The 15195-nt window shown below is 42.7% G+C and overlaps 1 protein-coding gene across 4 annotated transcripts in view; it reads left to right on the forward strand.

The window, feature by feature from the left end:
- The window catches only part of LOC111529918 (protein FAM187B-like), an 18860-nt gene extending 4518 nt beyond the window's left edge, over positions 1-14342 (forward strand). Inside the window, exons 1-2 of one of the 4 annotated variants that reach the window (XM_023196937.1) lie at positions 9774-9915; positions 10796-12062. In XM_023196937.1, coding sequence (XP_023052705.1) covers positions 10995-11573 — 579 coding nt within the window. In that variant the 5' untranslated portion in view covers positions 9774-9915; positions 10796-10994 and the 3' untranslated portion in view covers positions 11574-12062. Of the gene's footprint in view, positions 1-9773; positions 9916-10493; positions 12063-14292 lie in introns of those variants that run through there. The other 3 variants (XR_002727642.1, XM_023196939.1, XM_023196936.1) reach the window with 3 other exon arrangements.
- The last annotated feature ends 853 nt before the right edge of the window (positions 14343-15195 follow it).

A 15195-nucleotide genomic window follows, 5' to 3' on the forward strand; every position in this document is an offset into this window, starting at 1 on the left:
AGTCTCTATTATTTCCTTTCTTCTGCTGGCTTTGGGTTTTGTTTGCTCTACTTTTTCTAGTTCCGTGAGGTGTAAGTCAGGTTATTAATTTGAGATAGTTCTTCTTTTTAACATGTACATTAATAGCTATTACTTTCCCTCTGAGCACAGTTTTTGGGGCATCTCATAAGTTTTGGCATATTTTGTTTTCTTTCTCACTTGTCGCTAAGTATTTTCTAATTTCCTTTGTGATTTCTTCTTTGACCTATTGATTGTTTAAGATAGTGTTGTTTAATTTTCACATATTTGTGCATTTTCATTTTTCCTTCTATTATTGATTTCTAACTGTATCTTGTTGTGGTCAAAGAAGATAGTTCGTTTTATATTTATTTTAAAATCTACTGAGATTTAACTTATGGCTTAACATGTCATCTATCATAGAGAATGTCTCATGGGCACTTGGATTTTTTTTTAATTGGGTGAGTGTTCTATATGTGTCTGTTAGGTCTAGTTGGTTTTTGTGTTATTCAAGTCCACTATATTTTTACTTATTTTCTGTCTGTGTGTTCTATCCATTATTGAAAGTGGGATTTTGAACTCTCCAGCTATCTTGGTAGAACTGTGTATTTCTCCTTTGAGTCTATCAATTTTTGCTTTATATTTTGAGGTCTGTTATTAGGTGCAGAAATGTTTATAACTGTTATATCTTATTTATTAATTTGTAGTGTCTGTCTTGTCTCTTGTAAATTGTTTTGATGTAAAGTCAATTTTGTCTGATATTTGCATAGACACTCCAGCTATCTTTTGGTTACTATTTGCATGGAATATCCTTTACCATCTCTTTTGCTTTGAACACATTTGTGTCTTTGGATCTAACACGAATCCTTTATAGACAGCATATTGTTGGGTGATGTTTTTAAAAATACATTCTGGCAGTCTCCGTCTTGATTTAAAGAAAGGACTATCAGCAAAATTACTGCCACTTTGCTACTTGTTTTCTCTATGCCTTTGGGCTTTTTGTCCCTCATTTTCTTCATTACTGTTTACCTTTATGTTTAATTTTTTTTGTAGTGAAATGTTTTGATTCTCTTTTCATTTCCAATTGTGTATATTTTGTAGCTTTTTACTTCGTGGTCATAGAGGAGATTATATTATATATAACAACCTAAAATTATAATACTCCAATTTGCATTTATACCAGCTTAATTTCAGTAATACATATAAAAACTCTGCTCTTATATAGCTCTGTCACTCCTTTTCCTTTTTCTTTCTTTCTTTTTTTTTTTTGAGATGGAGCCTCACTCTGTCACCCAGGCTGGAGTGCAATGGTGCAATCTTGGCTCACTGCAGCCTCTCCCTCCTGGGTTCAAGAGATTCTGCTGCCTCAGACTCCCCAGTAGCTGGGATTACAGGTGTCTGCCACCATGCCTGCCTACTTTTATTTTTGTATTTTTAGTAGAGATGAGGTTTCACCATGTTGGCCAGGCTGCTCTTCAATTCCTGACCTCAAGTGATCCACCTGCCTCTGCCTCCCAAAGTGCTGGGATTACAGGCATGAGCCACTGTACCTGGCCTCTGTCATTCCTTTTCTGTTGTCAGTGTCACAAATCACACCTATATACATGGTTTTCCCAATAACAAAGATTAATAATTGTTTTCATGCATTTTATTTTATATCATGTAGACAATAAAAAATGAAACTACAAACTCAAATTATGATAACAGTAGCTTTTATAATTGCTCATGTATTTATCTCTAGCAGAGATTTTTATTTTTTTCTTCATATGTTCAAATTACTGTCTGTATTCTTTCATTTCAACCTGAAGGGCTTCCTTTAGCATTTCTAGTAGGGAAGGACTAGTGGTAATGAACTCCCTCAGCTTTTGTTTATCCAGGAATGTTTGAACTTCTTCCTCATTGTTGGAGGATAGATTTGGTAGCTATAGAATTCTTGGTTGACAGTTGTTTGGTTTTTTTTTCTTTTGGCATGTCAAGTATATTAACCCACTGCCTCTGGGTTTCCAATGATAAATCTGCCAATAATCTTATTGAGAATTTCTTGAATGTGACAAGTTGCTTCTCTCTTGCTGCTTTCAAGATTGTTTCTTTGGCTTGGGCTTTTTACAGTTTGATTATAATGTGTCTCAGCTTGAATCTCTGGGTTTTTCATACTTGGAGTTTGTTGAGTTTTTGATTTGTTGATTCATGTCTGTCATCAAATTTGGAAAGTTTTCAGCCTAATTTCTTAAAATTACAATTCTTTCTTCCTCTTTTTCTCTCTCTTCTTCTGGACTTTCTGTAATGTGTATGTTGCTCTCCGCTGTGGTGTCCCACGGATCCTTTAGACTCTGTTCAGCTTTCTTTAATTTTTCTTCCTGTCCCTCAGACTCAATAAATTGTCCCATCATCAAGTTTGCTGATTTTTCTTCTGCCTGCTCAAATCTGTTTTTGAGCCCCTTCAATGAATTTTTTATTTCAGTAATTGTATTTTTAGATCCAGAATTTTCCTTTTGGTTCCTTTTTGCATTTTCTATCTTTTTACTGATGTTCTTCTTTTGTTCATACATCATTTTTCTGTCTTTGTCTATGTCTCCTTTAGCTGTTTGAGCATCTTTAAGACAGTTATTTATGTCTTTGTCTACTAAGTCTACTGCCTGGGCTTCCTCACGTATAGTTTATTTTTTCTTTGAATGGGCCATACTCTCTTGTTTCTTTGTATGTATGTCTTGTGACTTTTTTGTTGAAAATGGACATTTGAATCTTACAATGTGCTAACTCTGGAAATCAGATTTTCCCCATTCCCCAGGATTTCCTGTTTGTTTTGTTTGTTTGTTTGTTTGTTTATTGTTATACAATGTCTCTGTGCTAGGATCAACCTAAAATGAAAGCTTATGATCATCTTAGGTCTTTTCTGAATTTGCATCTTTCCCTGAGCTTGTGCAGTGCCTTTTAAATTCCCTTGTATACACAATTGCTTTTGAATGTCCTAATCCCTAAATGTCCACCTTCCAAAGGGAACAAAAGGGGAGAAAATCCAGTGGCTATCCCTTTATACCTTCTGGAAGCCAGTTCAGCTGGTGGGGATTAAGCCAATCGTGGCCCACCCCCTGTGTCTGCACAGCAGTGATCAGAAGTAGTAATCCAGAGTCCCAACACAGAACTCTGATATTTGGAGGATGAGTCCATATTGCTCACCCCTAGGTAATAATACTGGCTGATACTTTATAAATAACATCTCATCAAATCCACACAAGAGCCCTATGTGGCCAGTACAATTAAAATCCTTTGAAAATAAGGAAACAGAGGTTCACAGAGTGAAAGCCATTTGATCAGTCTTTCATTGCTGGAAGAGACTTCACTGAAGTTCCTCATCTATGTAAAAAAGAAAAAGCAGCCTCTAATAGCTGGGAGCTGGCCTAATAGTAACAACTGGGTCTTGGTGTTGCTAGTAGCTTGTCTAGAATGCACTGCTAGGTCATGGTGTTCTCCTATTGAAAGTGAACAATTTTCACAGAACAACAACAGCAAAGGCCTCTCTGTGACTGTGATGCATCTAGACAGAAACAAGACTGCTCTGTAATTAAGCCTGAACAGAGACAAAACAGGAACACTGTCCAAACCATAAAATATCAAACATCCCCTTCTCTCAGCTGATCTGAGTGACTGCTGTTTCTTTACCAATTGCAGTTTTAGCTTTGCTCCATTCTTCTCACCTTCTAGAAAAGATAGAGTTGGTTACACTTGTTGTGGGCAAAGGACATGAACAAACACTTTTCAAAAGAAAATATACATCTGGCCAAGAATCATATTAAAAAGCTCAACATCACTAATTATTAGTGAAACGCAAATCAAAACCACCAAGAGATACCATCTCACACCAGTCAGAATGGCTGTTATTAAAAAGTCAAAAAACAACATGCTGGTGAGGTTGCAGAGAAAAAGGAAGGCTTGTACACAGTTGGTGGGAGTGTGAATTAGCATGTAAGACAGTGTGGCAATTCCTCACAGACCTAAAAACAGAACTACCATTCAACCTAACAATCCCATTACTGGGTATACACTGAAAGAAATATAAATTGTTCTGTCATAAAGACACATGCACACATATATTCATTACAGCACTATTCGCAATAGCAAAGACATAAGATCAACCTAAATGCCCAACAATGGTAGACTGGATAAAAAAATGTGGTACATATACACTATGGAATACTATGCAGCCATAAAAAAGAATGAGATCATGTCCTTTGCAGGAACATGAATGGAACTGAAGGCCATTATCATTAGCAAACTAATGCAAAACAGAAAACCAAATACCACATGTTCTCCCTTATAAGTGGAATCTAAATGGTGAGAACACCTGAACACATAAAGAGGAACAACACACACTGGGGCCTATCAGAGGATGGAGTGTGGGAGGAGGGAGAGGATCAGGAAAAATAGCTCATGGGTACTAGGCTTAATACCTGGGTGATGAAATAATCTGTACAACAAACCCCCATGATGTAAATTTACCTCTATAAGAAACCTGCACACATACCCCTGAACTTAAAATAAAAAATTTTTAAAAAAAGAATTGGTTACACTTTTTGATAGCACCCAACCCAAAGCAAATCCCCACTTCTTTGAATCCTTCCCAAAATCATACAACACAGCCCAAATTCTGTTAGTCTTCTCTGACACCTTCTTCCTGAGACACCACACCGTTCCCTATAGTGTACATCTGCCCTCACTGCAGCAAGTCAAAAAACCTAACTTTGTTCATAGGTGCATGCCTGATTGTCTTTAGCTAATGGGTATTCACATAGCAAACCTGTTCCCACCTCAAGGACTTTGCATGTGGAGTGTGCTTAGTTCAGACCTCGCTTTCTCTGGAATGTTTTTTTGTTTGTTTGTTCTGTTTGATTTTTTTTTTTTTTTTTTTTTTTGAGACAGAGTCTCACTCTGTCATCCAGGCTAGTGGCACAATCTCCGCTCACTACAACCTCCACCTCCCAGGTTGAAGCAATTCTCCTGCCTCAGCCTCATGAGTAGCTAGGATTATAGGTGTGTACCACCACACCTGGCTAATTTTTGTATTTTTAGTTGAGATGGGGTTTCACCATGTTGGCCAGGCTGGTCTCGAACTCCTGACCTCAGGTGATCCACCTGCCTCAGCCTCCCAAAGTGCTGGGATCACAGGCATGAGCCACTGTGTGAATCTTCATGACCATCTTATGTAGGTCTGCTCAAATGTCACTTCTTCAGAGAAGCCTTCTCTTCTCACCTACCTGTCTCTCCACAGGCTGGGCATGGTGTCCCACGCCTGTAATCCCAGTACTTTGGGAGGCCGAGACAGGAGGATAGTTTGAGGTCATAAGTTTAAGACAAGCCTCTACATGGTGTATACATTTTCTTTATCCAGTCTACCATCTCTACCAAAAATTTTAAAAATTAGCTAGGCATGGTGGCACGTCCCTGTAGTCCTAGCTACTTAGGAGGCTGAGACAGGAGAATCACTTGAACCCAGGAGTTTCGGGCTGCAGTGAGCTATGATTACACCACTGCATTCCAGCCTGGGTGACAGAATGAGACCCTGTCTCAAAAATAAATGAATAAATAAAAATAAATTAGTCTATTAGTTGGCTAGGGCTGCCATAACAAACACCAGAGACTGGGTGGTTTAAACAACAGAAATTTATTTCTTCACAATTCTGTAAGCTAGTAGTCCAAAATCAAGGTGTTGGCAGGTTTGGTTTCATCCTGAGGCCTTTCTTCTTGGTGTGCAGATGGTTCCCTTTTCACTGTGTCCTCACTGGGTCATCTCTCTGCCTGGGTTCTAATTTCCTCATCTTTTAAGGACACTAGTCATATTGGATTAGAACCCACTCTAACAACCTTATTTTAACTTAATTACCTCTTTAAAAGTCCTGTTTCCCAGTACAGTCACATTCTGAGGTATTGGCAGTCAGTGTTTCAACATATGAACTTGTGGGGTCACAATTCATCCCCTAATAGTCTCCATCCCCAATCTCTTCGTGCCTTCTTTTTTTCTTTAAAGCATTTACCATGACCTGATGTTTTATTAGTCATTTATTTGTTTACCATCTGTGTATTAGTCTATTTCCATACTACTATGAAGAACTATCTGACACTGGGTAACTTCTAAAGAAAAGATGTTTAATGGACTCAGAGCCCCACACGGCTGGGGAGGCCTCACAATCATGGCAGAAGGCAAAGGAGGAGCAAAGGCATGTCTTACATGGCGGCAGGCAAGCAACCGTGTGTAGGGAAACTGCCCTTTATAAAACTATCAGATCTCACCAGGCACGATGGCTCATGCCTGTGATCCCAGCATTTTGGGAGGCCGAGGCGGGTGGATCATTTGAGGTCAGGAGCTTAAGAACAGCCTGGCCAACATGGTGAAACCTCCTCTCTACTAAAAATACAAAAATTAGCCAGGCATGGTGGTGCACATCTGTCATTCCAGCTACTCAGGAGGCTTAGGCATGAGAATTGCTTGAACCCGGGAGGCAGAGGTTGCCATCAGCTGAGATCATGCCACTGCACTTCAGCCTGGGCAACAGAGTGAGACTCCACCTCAAAAAAAAAAAAGAAAAGAAAAGAAAGAAAAAAAGAAAAAGAAAAGAAAAGAGAAAAAAAAAATCAGATCTTGTGAGAGTTATTCGCTATCATGAGAATAGCATGGGAAAAACCTGCTCTCATGATTCAATTACCTCCCACTGGGTCCCTCCCATGACACGTGGGAACCATATCACTGGCTAAGCATTCAATTGCCAGTTCAGGATTTGCTATACTCCCTTATCCTGCCATAGCAACTAATGATGTTGCAGATGGTACCACCTCTGTTAGCCACAGTATCTGAAGGGACTTTGTGGAGTAGAGCTCTCCCCAGCCAACTTTGGACACTTCACATGAAAAAAAAATTTTATTAAGCCACTAAGATTTTAGAATCCTTTGTTACACAGCATAACTTAACCTATCCTGACTAACACATCCCCTAGGATGGATGTAAGCTCCAAGAGGTCAAGGACTTAGCCTGGATCCTTGGTGCCTGGTGCAAGGTGGATAAGTGATATGGTTTGGTTTTGTGTCCCCGCCCACATCTCATCTCGAATTGTAATCCCCACGGGTGAGGGAGGGACGCAGTGGAAGGTAATTGGATTATGGGGGTAGTTTCTCCCATGTAGTGAGGGAGTTCTCTTGAGATCTGATGCTTTAAAAGTAGCTGGCACTTCCCCCATTGCTGTCTCTCTGCTGCCACCTTGTGAAGGTGCCTGCTTCCCTTTCGCCTTGCACCATGACTGGAAGTTTCCTGAGGCCTTCCCAGCCATGCAGAACTGTGAGTCAATTAATCCTGTTTTCCTTATAAATTAACCAGTCTCCAGTAGTTCTGGCCGGGTGCTGTGGCTCACATCTGTATTCCCAGCACTTTGGGAGGCTGAGGTGGGCAGATCACTTGAGGTCAGGAGTTCAAGACCAGCCTGTCCAACATGGTGAAACCCCGTCTCTACTAAAAATACAAAAATTAGCTGGGCGTGGTGGCTCATGCCTGTAATCCCACCTACTTGCGAGGCTGAGGCAAGAGAATTGCTTGAATCTGGGAGGCAAAGGCTGTAGTGAACCAAGATTGCATCAGGACACTCCAGCCTGGGGGCTAAAGAGTGAGACTCTGTCTCAAAAAAAAAAAAAAAAAAGGAAAGTCTCAGCAACTTGCCTGGGGTCATGTGGCTCACACAGTGCCTAGCACAATTCTGGTACAACTGATATTTTCCCATCAGTCAATGCTGTGGAAGACATGGTTGGCTACACCAGGTCAGCATTCTTTTCTACAGCTCTCCTGCATACAAAACCCTGACTTTGTTTGGGTCTTCAGCGGCTTTTCTGCAAAGAAAAAGCTGACCTTACCCAATCCTAGGGAACAAATTCTAAGTGGTTTAAGCCAACAATGTAAACTTCATTTATTTTCAGGAATTGGTTTAGACCTGGGCATGGGCCCCAATCCTGGCCAATAGAACTTTAGGGCAGAGCTGATGTGAGGATTTTGGAAATGGTTTTAACTCTGTGATATAAAGGATAATACCAGAGGAAAAATTCCTTGTAATAGACATTAGCCATGGAAATCATTACTGCCATTTGCCAAAAGATTCCTGGAAAGAGTAGAATTCCATTTCTTTTTCTTTTTTCTTTTTTTTTGAGACGGAGTCTCGCTCTGTCGCCCAGGCTGGAGTGCAGTGGTGTGATCTCGGCTCACTGCAAGCTCCGCTCCCCGGGTTCATGCCATTCTGCTGCCTCAGCCTCCTGAGTAGCTGGGACTACAGGCGCACGCTGCCACGCCCGGCTAATTTTTTTTTATCTTTAGTAGAGATGGGGTTTCACTGTGTTAGCCAGGATGGTCTCGATATCCTGACCTCGTGATCCGCCCACCTCGGCCTTCCAAAGTGCTGGGATTACAGGTGTGAGCCACCGCACCTGGCTAGAGTTCCATTTCTTTTAGTGGATTGGTGGTGCCATGTAGCTGTTTCTGGCCAATGGTTTGTGAGCAAGTGACATGACATGTGTTACTTAAGGGCAAAGCATTTAATGTAGACCCGAAATCTTACAGAGCGCTCTTTCTTCCTCCTTGGAGGAAACTGAAAATGTTTGAGATGGCAGTTGCCCCATCACCCTGGATTCCTGAGTGATTCCAATACCGATGCACAATGAGTAAGAAGTAAACCTTTCTTGTTTTATGTTATTGAGATTTGGGGGGAGTTTTTGTTTGTTTGTTTGTTTTGTTTCTTTGGTTTGAGATGGAGTCTCGCTCTGTCACCCAGGCTGGAGTGCAGTGGCACCATTTCAGCTCACTGCAACCTCTGCCTCCCGGGTTCAAGCGATCTTCCTGCCTCAGCCTCCCAAGCAGCTGGGACTTCAGGTGTGTGCCACCACACCTGGCTAATTTTTGTATTTTTAGTAGAGACAGGGTTTTGTCATTTTTTGTATTTTTAGTAGAGATAGGGTTGGCCACGTTGGTCTCAAACTCCTGACCTCAGGTGATCTGCCCTCTTCAGCCTCCCAAAGTGCTGGGATTACAGGCGTGAGCCACCACACCTGACCAGAAGTTTATTACAGTAGCAAATAACTTATCTAGATTGATACCAAAGTAGTATCAGGAGTAAGGTGCTGAGGTAATTAAAAAGAAAAAGACAGCATTGGCTTAGATACATTTGGGACAAAGACACTTATTTGAAACCTGAAGGATGGAAACTGTCACCTGAGATACTCTGGAAGGCAGATAATGTATTTAATGGACTTGTAGCTTTCAAGGAAGCAGCTGGAATATAAGATATTAGCAGTAGATGTTGGCCAAAGTTAGCTAAAAATTGAGAAGGCCTTTGAGAGACAAAGTCCAATTAGAACTCAGCTTTTGACAGGGATAAAATCAAGAGTATATGCCTAGGTAAATAATTATTATCCATTGTTTAAAGAATCTCTGAGTGAATTAAGATACTACCAGAAAACACTTTTGGTGGACAAATTCCTCAGTGAAAGAGAGATAAGGGATATAGCTCTCCAAGGATGCTTGATAGAGTTTCAGATCCCTGTAAAGAGAGAAGGAGGATAAGAACATCTTTTTTTTTTTAGACAGAGTCTTGTCCCGTCGCCCAGGCTGGAGTGCAGTGGTATGATCTTGGCTCACTGCAACCTCCATCTCCTGGGTTCAAGCAATTCTCCTGCTTCAGCCTGCTATGTAGCTGGGATTACAGGAGCCTACCACCATGCCTGGATAATTTTGGTATTTTTTAGGAGAGACAGGCTTTCACAATGTTTCCCAGGCTGGTCTCGAACTCCTGGCTTCAAGCAATCCTCCCACCTTGGCCTCCCAAAGTGCTGAGATTACAGGCGTGAGCCACCGTGCCCAGCTCGAGAACATCTTGAACAGAACTACGACTGTGTGTGTGTATTTGTTTGTTTGTTTACATATTTACTTGACTGGAGGCTTATAAGAACTGTAGGTCCCAAACTTTGGGAGATAGAAAGCAGGCTGAGTAAACTGCTGATGTCTCGAGGAGGGCACATCTTCAGATGTAGCCAAGGAGAATATGAGAAAAGGAGATATTTCCCTGGAGAGTGAGACATGAGCCACAGAGAACAATCATTTGAGAATCCCCCTACCCTCCCCACACACACCAAGGAGCTGCTTCGGTGCTAGTTAAGGAATCTTTCCCATCTACAAGATAGGGGGTCCTTGTAATGTTTTCCCACTGGATTTCAGAAGTGGGACAGAGCAGTGATTTCTGTGTGTTTTCCCTTTCTCTCTCTCTCTCTCTCTTTCTTCTTTCTCTCTCTCTCTCTCTTTTTTTGAGACAGAGTCTCACTCTGTCGTCCAGGCTGGGGTGCAGTGGTGTGATCTTAGCTCACTGCAACCTCTGCCTCCTGGGTTCAAGAGATTCTCCTGCCTCAGCCTCTCAGGCATCTGGGACTATAGGCATGCACCACCACACCTGGCTAATATTTGTATTTTTAATAGAGAAAGGGTTAGACGGGGTTTCACCAGGTTGTTCAGGCTGGTCTTGAACTCCTGGCCTCAGGTGATCCACCCGCCTCGGCCTCCCAAAGTGCTGGGATTGCAGGTGTGAACCACTGGGCCCTGCCTCTTCTTCCACTTTCTAATGGTCATAAAGTTATTTTGTCCCATTCCGTCGTTATATATTGGGTATGTGGAGGGCCAATATTTTGCCTTTGTAGTTCATTTGTTCTGATTTAAACTCACCCATTTTGTTTCCTGCCTTGCTCATGTGGACATTTGACCTTCGACCCTACAACCTATGACAAGCTATTTGATGACACAAACTGAACTGTACTCCTGGAAGCACAGTGGATCAAGGTTCGTTCCGTTGCCTGGGCTGATCCTTGAGTTTTGTGAGTGACTTCACAATGGCCAGGAAGTTCCTAGCCTCCTTCTGCAGCCTTGGTTCACCATGCTGGACACCCTCTGGCTGCTTAGCCTCTCTTGACCTGCTCTGTGGGCCTAGATGTTAATCAGCTGTGCCTACAAGAACCTCTGCCAGCGAGCCCTACTCTCAGGCAGTGATGCTGTCCTGAAGTGTGACCATCCCATGGCACTCTGGTACTTCTCTTCCATTCTTGGGGAAGATCCTTCTCTGCTTAATTCAATGCCTGACATAAGGAAATTGCCTGGGGGTAGCCTTCAGCTGACCAACCCTCAGCCCTCCCAGCCCGGCCCCTATCGCTGCTGGGGCAGTGATGATACGCTCATGGTACAATATGAGATCAACTTCCAGGATGTCACCAACCTTCGTGTTATGCACAAGAGCCTGGACCAAAAGTCCTTGCAGAATGAGACCCTGATCCTGGATGGCAAGGTACTCATCTTTACCAACTGGGACCCCTGGCAGGACTGTAACTGCTGCGGGGAACTGGGTAAGCGCAAACGCCTGGGGTACTGCTACATTGAGGAGCCCCTGGAAAAACCCATGCCCTGCCGGCTGTATCTGAGAGACGAGAAGGTGCAATTCAGCCACACTCGGCCCGAACTGCAGGTGGAAGCCTGCCACGTACCCTGCAACCCAGTCGAGGAAATTCATCTTTGACATTTACCAGCCCGGCAAGTGGACGAACAACAGGTGGCTCACCTTGTCCCTTGGCCTCCATCTACAGGTGACAGGACCAGAGCCGTAGCCCTGCCCTTGACCCTCACCCAGGCTTTGTTTTCTGTGCTCACCTGGGCTTGGGGGTTACCTTCCAACAGAAAACCAGACTTTCTCCCAGCCCATAAGCCTTCATGGTGGTTCTGCTCAGGAAAAGGTCTCTTCACTGGCTTGCTGAGATGTGCATTCCGGAAGAATTCCCTGGTGTTTCCTCTGAGTGAGCCCTGGGCAGATGATGTTAGGGACACAGCAATGACCTAGTTCTTGTCTGCACGGGCTTCTGATATTCAGGGGGAGGCCAAATGTAGAATCTAGAGACCAAACTACTCAGGCCCATGGGCTCATACCAATGTAGACACTGATGTTTCTGTCTCCTGATCAGACCCCGGTGGATACAATTTATCTATCCATCCTTGCCCCAATGCCACAGTGTCTTTGGTTTTCTTTTTTTTTTTTTCTTTTATTTATTTGTTTATTTATTTTTGAGAAGGAGTCTCCCTCTGTTGCCCAGGCTGAAGTGCAATGGCGCAATCTCAGCTTACTGCAACCTCCATCTCCCAAATTCAAGCGGTTCTCCTGCCTTAGCCTCCCAAGTAGCTGGGATTGCAGGCACCTGCCACCACACCTGGCTAATTTTTATATTTTTAGTAAAAAAGGGGTCTCACTATGTTGGCCAGTCTGGTTTCAAACCCCTGACGTCAAGTGATCTGCCCTCCTTGGCCTCCCAAAGTGCTGAGATTACAAGCACAAGCCACTGCACCCGGCCCATAGTGTCTTTTTATACCTTTCAGTAAGTCATGATATGTCGTAGTGCTTCCCAACTTTGTTCTTCAAGATTGTCTTGGTTATTCTTGGCCCATTATATACAAATTTTAGAATCAGTTTGTAGTTTCCACCCCAAAACTTATTTTTTTTTAAATTGGGACTTTGTTGAATCTAAAGATAAATTTGGGGAGAATCAATATATATTCAATATTTAGTCTTCTAATCCATGAAATGTGACAAATACTTCCTTTATTTAGTCTTTCTTTAATTTCTCCCAATAATGTCAAGTTATTAATGTGGAGGACTCATGTATCTTTTATTACATTTATTCCTAGGTATTTAATTTTTTCATACTATCATACACTGATCTTTTAAATTTCATCTTTTAATTCTTTGTTGCTGGTAAATAAATCATATTTAATATATGACCTTGTATCTAATTTTTCGCTTGTATCTTACCTCCAGTAAAATGCTGAATGGAAAATTTGATGGCAGAAATACTTGTGTTATTCTCATTATTTTACTATGAAGTATAATTTAGCCCGAGGTGTTTTTGTTTGTTGGTTTGTTTTTTGTTTTTTTGAGACAGGGTCTCACTCTGTTGCCCAGGCTGGAGTGCAATGGCGTAATCTCAGCTCACTGCAACCTTCGCCTCCTGGGTTCAAATGATTCTCCTGCCTCAGCCTCCCAAGTAACTGGGACTACAGGCACCAGCCATCACACCCGGCTAAGTTTTGTATTTTTAGCAGAGATGTGGTTTCACCATGTTACCCTAACTGGTCTCAAACTCCTGACCTCAGGTGATCCACCCGCCTCGGCCTCCCAAAGTGCTGGGATGACAGGTGTGAGCCATTGCGCCCAGCCTGCCCTAGGTTTTTAGTAGAAACATTTTATCCTCTTAGAAAATTTCTTTTCCTAGTTTGCCAAAAGTTTTGAGCCATAAATGAATGTTGAGTTTTATCAGATGCTTTTTCTGTGTCTACTGAGATAATAACATGGTTTTTCTCCCTTATTCTGTTAATGTGGTGAATTACATTCATTGGTGTTCAAATATAAACCCAAATTTGCCTTCCTGAAATAACCCAGTTTGGTCTTTATATTTATCCTTATGTAAAGAAAATCACTGGAATTGATTGGCTAATATTTCCTTTGGGATATTGTGTCTATGTTAACAAAAGAGATCGACCTGAGATTTTTCTTTGTTGTAATGTCCTTATGAAGTTTTGGTATATGGTGATGCAAGTCTCATAGAAATGTTCCATCTTTTTCTATTTTGGGAAAAGTTTGGAAGATGAATTTAATTTATTTATTTATTTCATTAATGTATTTATTTATTTTTGAGGCAGGGTCTCTGGCACCCAGGCTGGAGTGCAGTGGCACAAACTGCACTCACTGCAACCTCTGCCTCCTGGGTTCAAGCTGTTCTCCTGCCTCGGCCACCCGAGTAGCTGGGATTACAGGTGCCCGTCACCATGCCTGTCTAATTTTTTTGTATTTTTAGTAGAGATGGGGCTTCACCATGTTGGCCAGGCTGGTCTCGAATTCCTGACCTCAAGTGATCCTCTTATCTTGGCCACCCAAAGTGCTGGCAAGTGCTGGCGTTATAGGTGTGAGCCACTGCCTGAGAAGGGGTTTAGAAAATGGAATGGAAGGAAAGGGAGCAACTGAGAAAAATATTTGTTGAAGATGTATTGAGTCATGCAGATGGCTGAGGGAAGAGATGGGGACCAGCATGTGCAGTGGTTCTGGGGCAAGAGCCCCTCTCCCTGCCTGACAGATTCAGGGAACAGTGAGAGGCCAGTGTGGTTGGAGGGTAGGGAGTAGGGGGAGAGGTGCAGGAGGTCAGAACAGTAACCAGAGAGAACTTTTTTTTAATTTTTTTTATTTTTTTTTTCAGATGGAGTTTCACTCTTGTCACTCAGGCGCGATCTTGGCTCACTGCACCTCTGTCTCCCAGGTTCAAGCGACTCTCCTGCCTCAGCCTCCCGAGTAACTGGGATTACAGGTGCCCACCACCATGCCCAGCTATTTAGTAAAGACGGAGTTTCACCATGTTGGCCAGGCTGGTCTTGAACTCCTGACCTCAGATGATCCGCCTACCTCAGCCTCCCAAAGTGCTGGGATTATAGGCATGAGCCACCGAGCCCAGCCCCAGAGAGGATTTGTTTACTGCTTCATCCCCAGTGCTAAGAAGTGTGCCCAGAACATAGTAAGAGTTCAGGAAATATGTGTTGAGTGTTCACATGTGACACGTTCATGCTCTTGTTCCATCCCTGGGCATGTAGTCTCACCCCTGGGAAAGGAAGGGGGGCAGGTAGTAGAGAAAATTCTGAATAGACAAATTAAGTTTGCTCCTTTCCCAGCAAAATGGAGGGCTTGGAATAGAACTTAAATATGGTTGGCGGGGCACAGTGGCTCACGCCTGTAATCCCAGCACTTTGGAGGACCAAAGTGGGAGGATGGCTTGAGGCCAGGAGTTCGAGACCAGCCTGGGCAACATAACAAGACCCTGTCTCTACAGAAAAAATTTTCAACCAGCCGGGCATGGTTAGCATGCACCTGTAGTCTCAGCTACTCAGGAGGCTGAGGTGAGAGGATTGCTTGATTAAAGGAGTGTGAGGCTGTAGTGAGCTGTGATTGTAGCACTCCCTTCCAGCCTGGGTAAAAAAGCGAGTGCTTGTCTAAAAAAAAAAAAAGAAAGAAAAAATAGTGTTGTCAGCTTGTCACAAAACAAAAGGGGATGGTGACCTCACACACCCATGTGGTGGCCGCAGTTCATCCCACTGCCCAGGGCTGAGGC

The sequence above is a fragment of the Piliocolobus tephrosceles genome, chromosome 21 (assembly GCF_002776525.5).
Source record: "Piliocolobus tephrosceles isolate RC106 chromosome 21, ASM277652v3, whole genome shotgun sequence".
NCBI lineage: Eukaryota > Metazoa > Chordata > Mammalia > Primates > Cercopithecidae > Piliocolobus > Piliocolobus tephrosceles.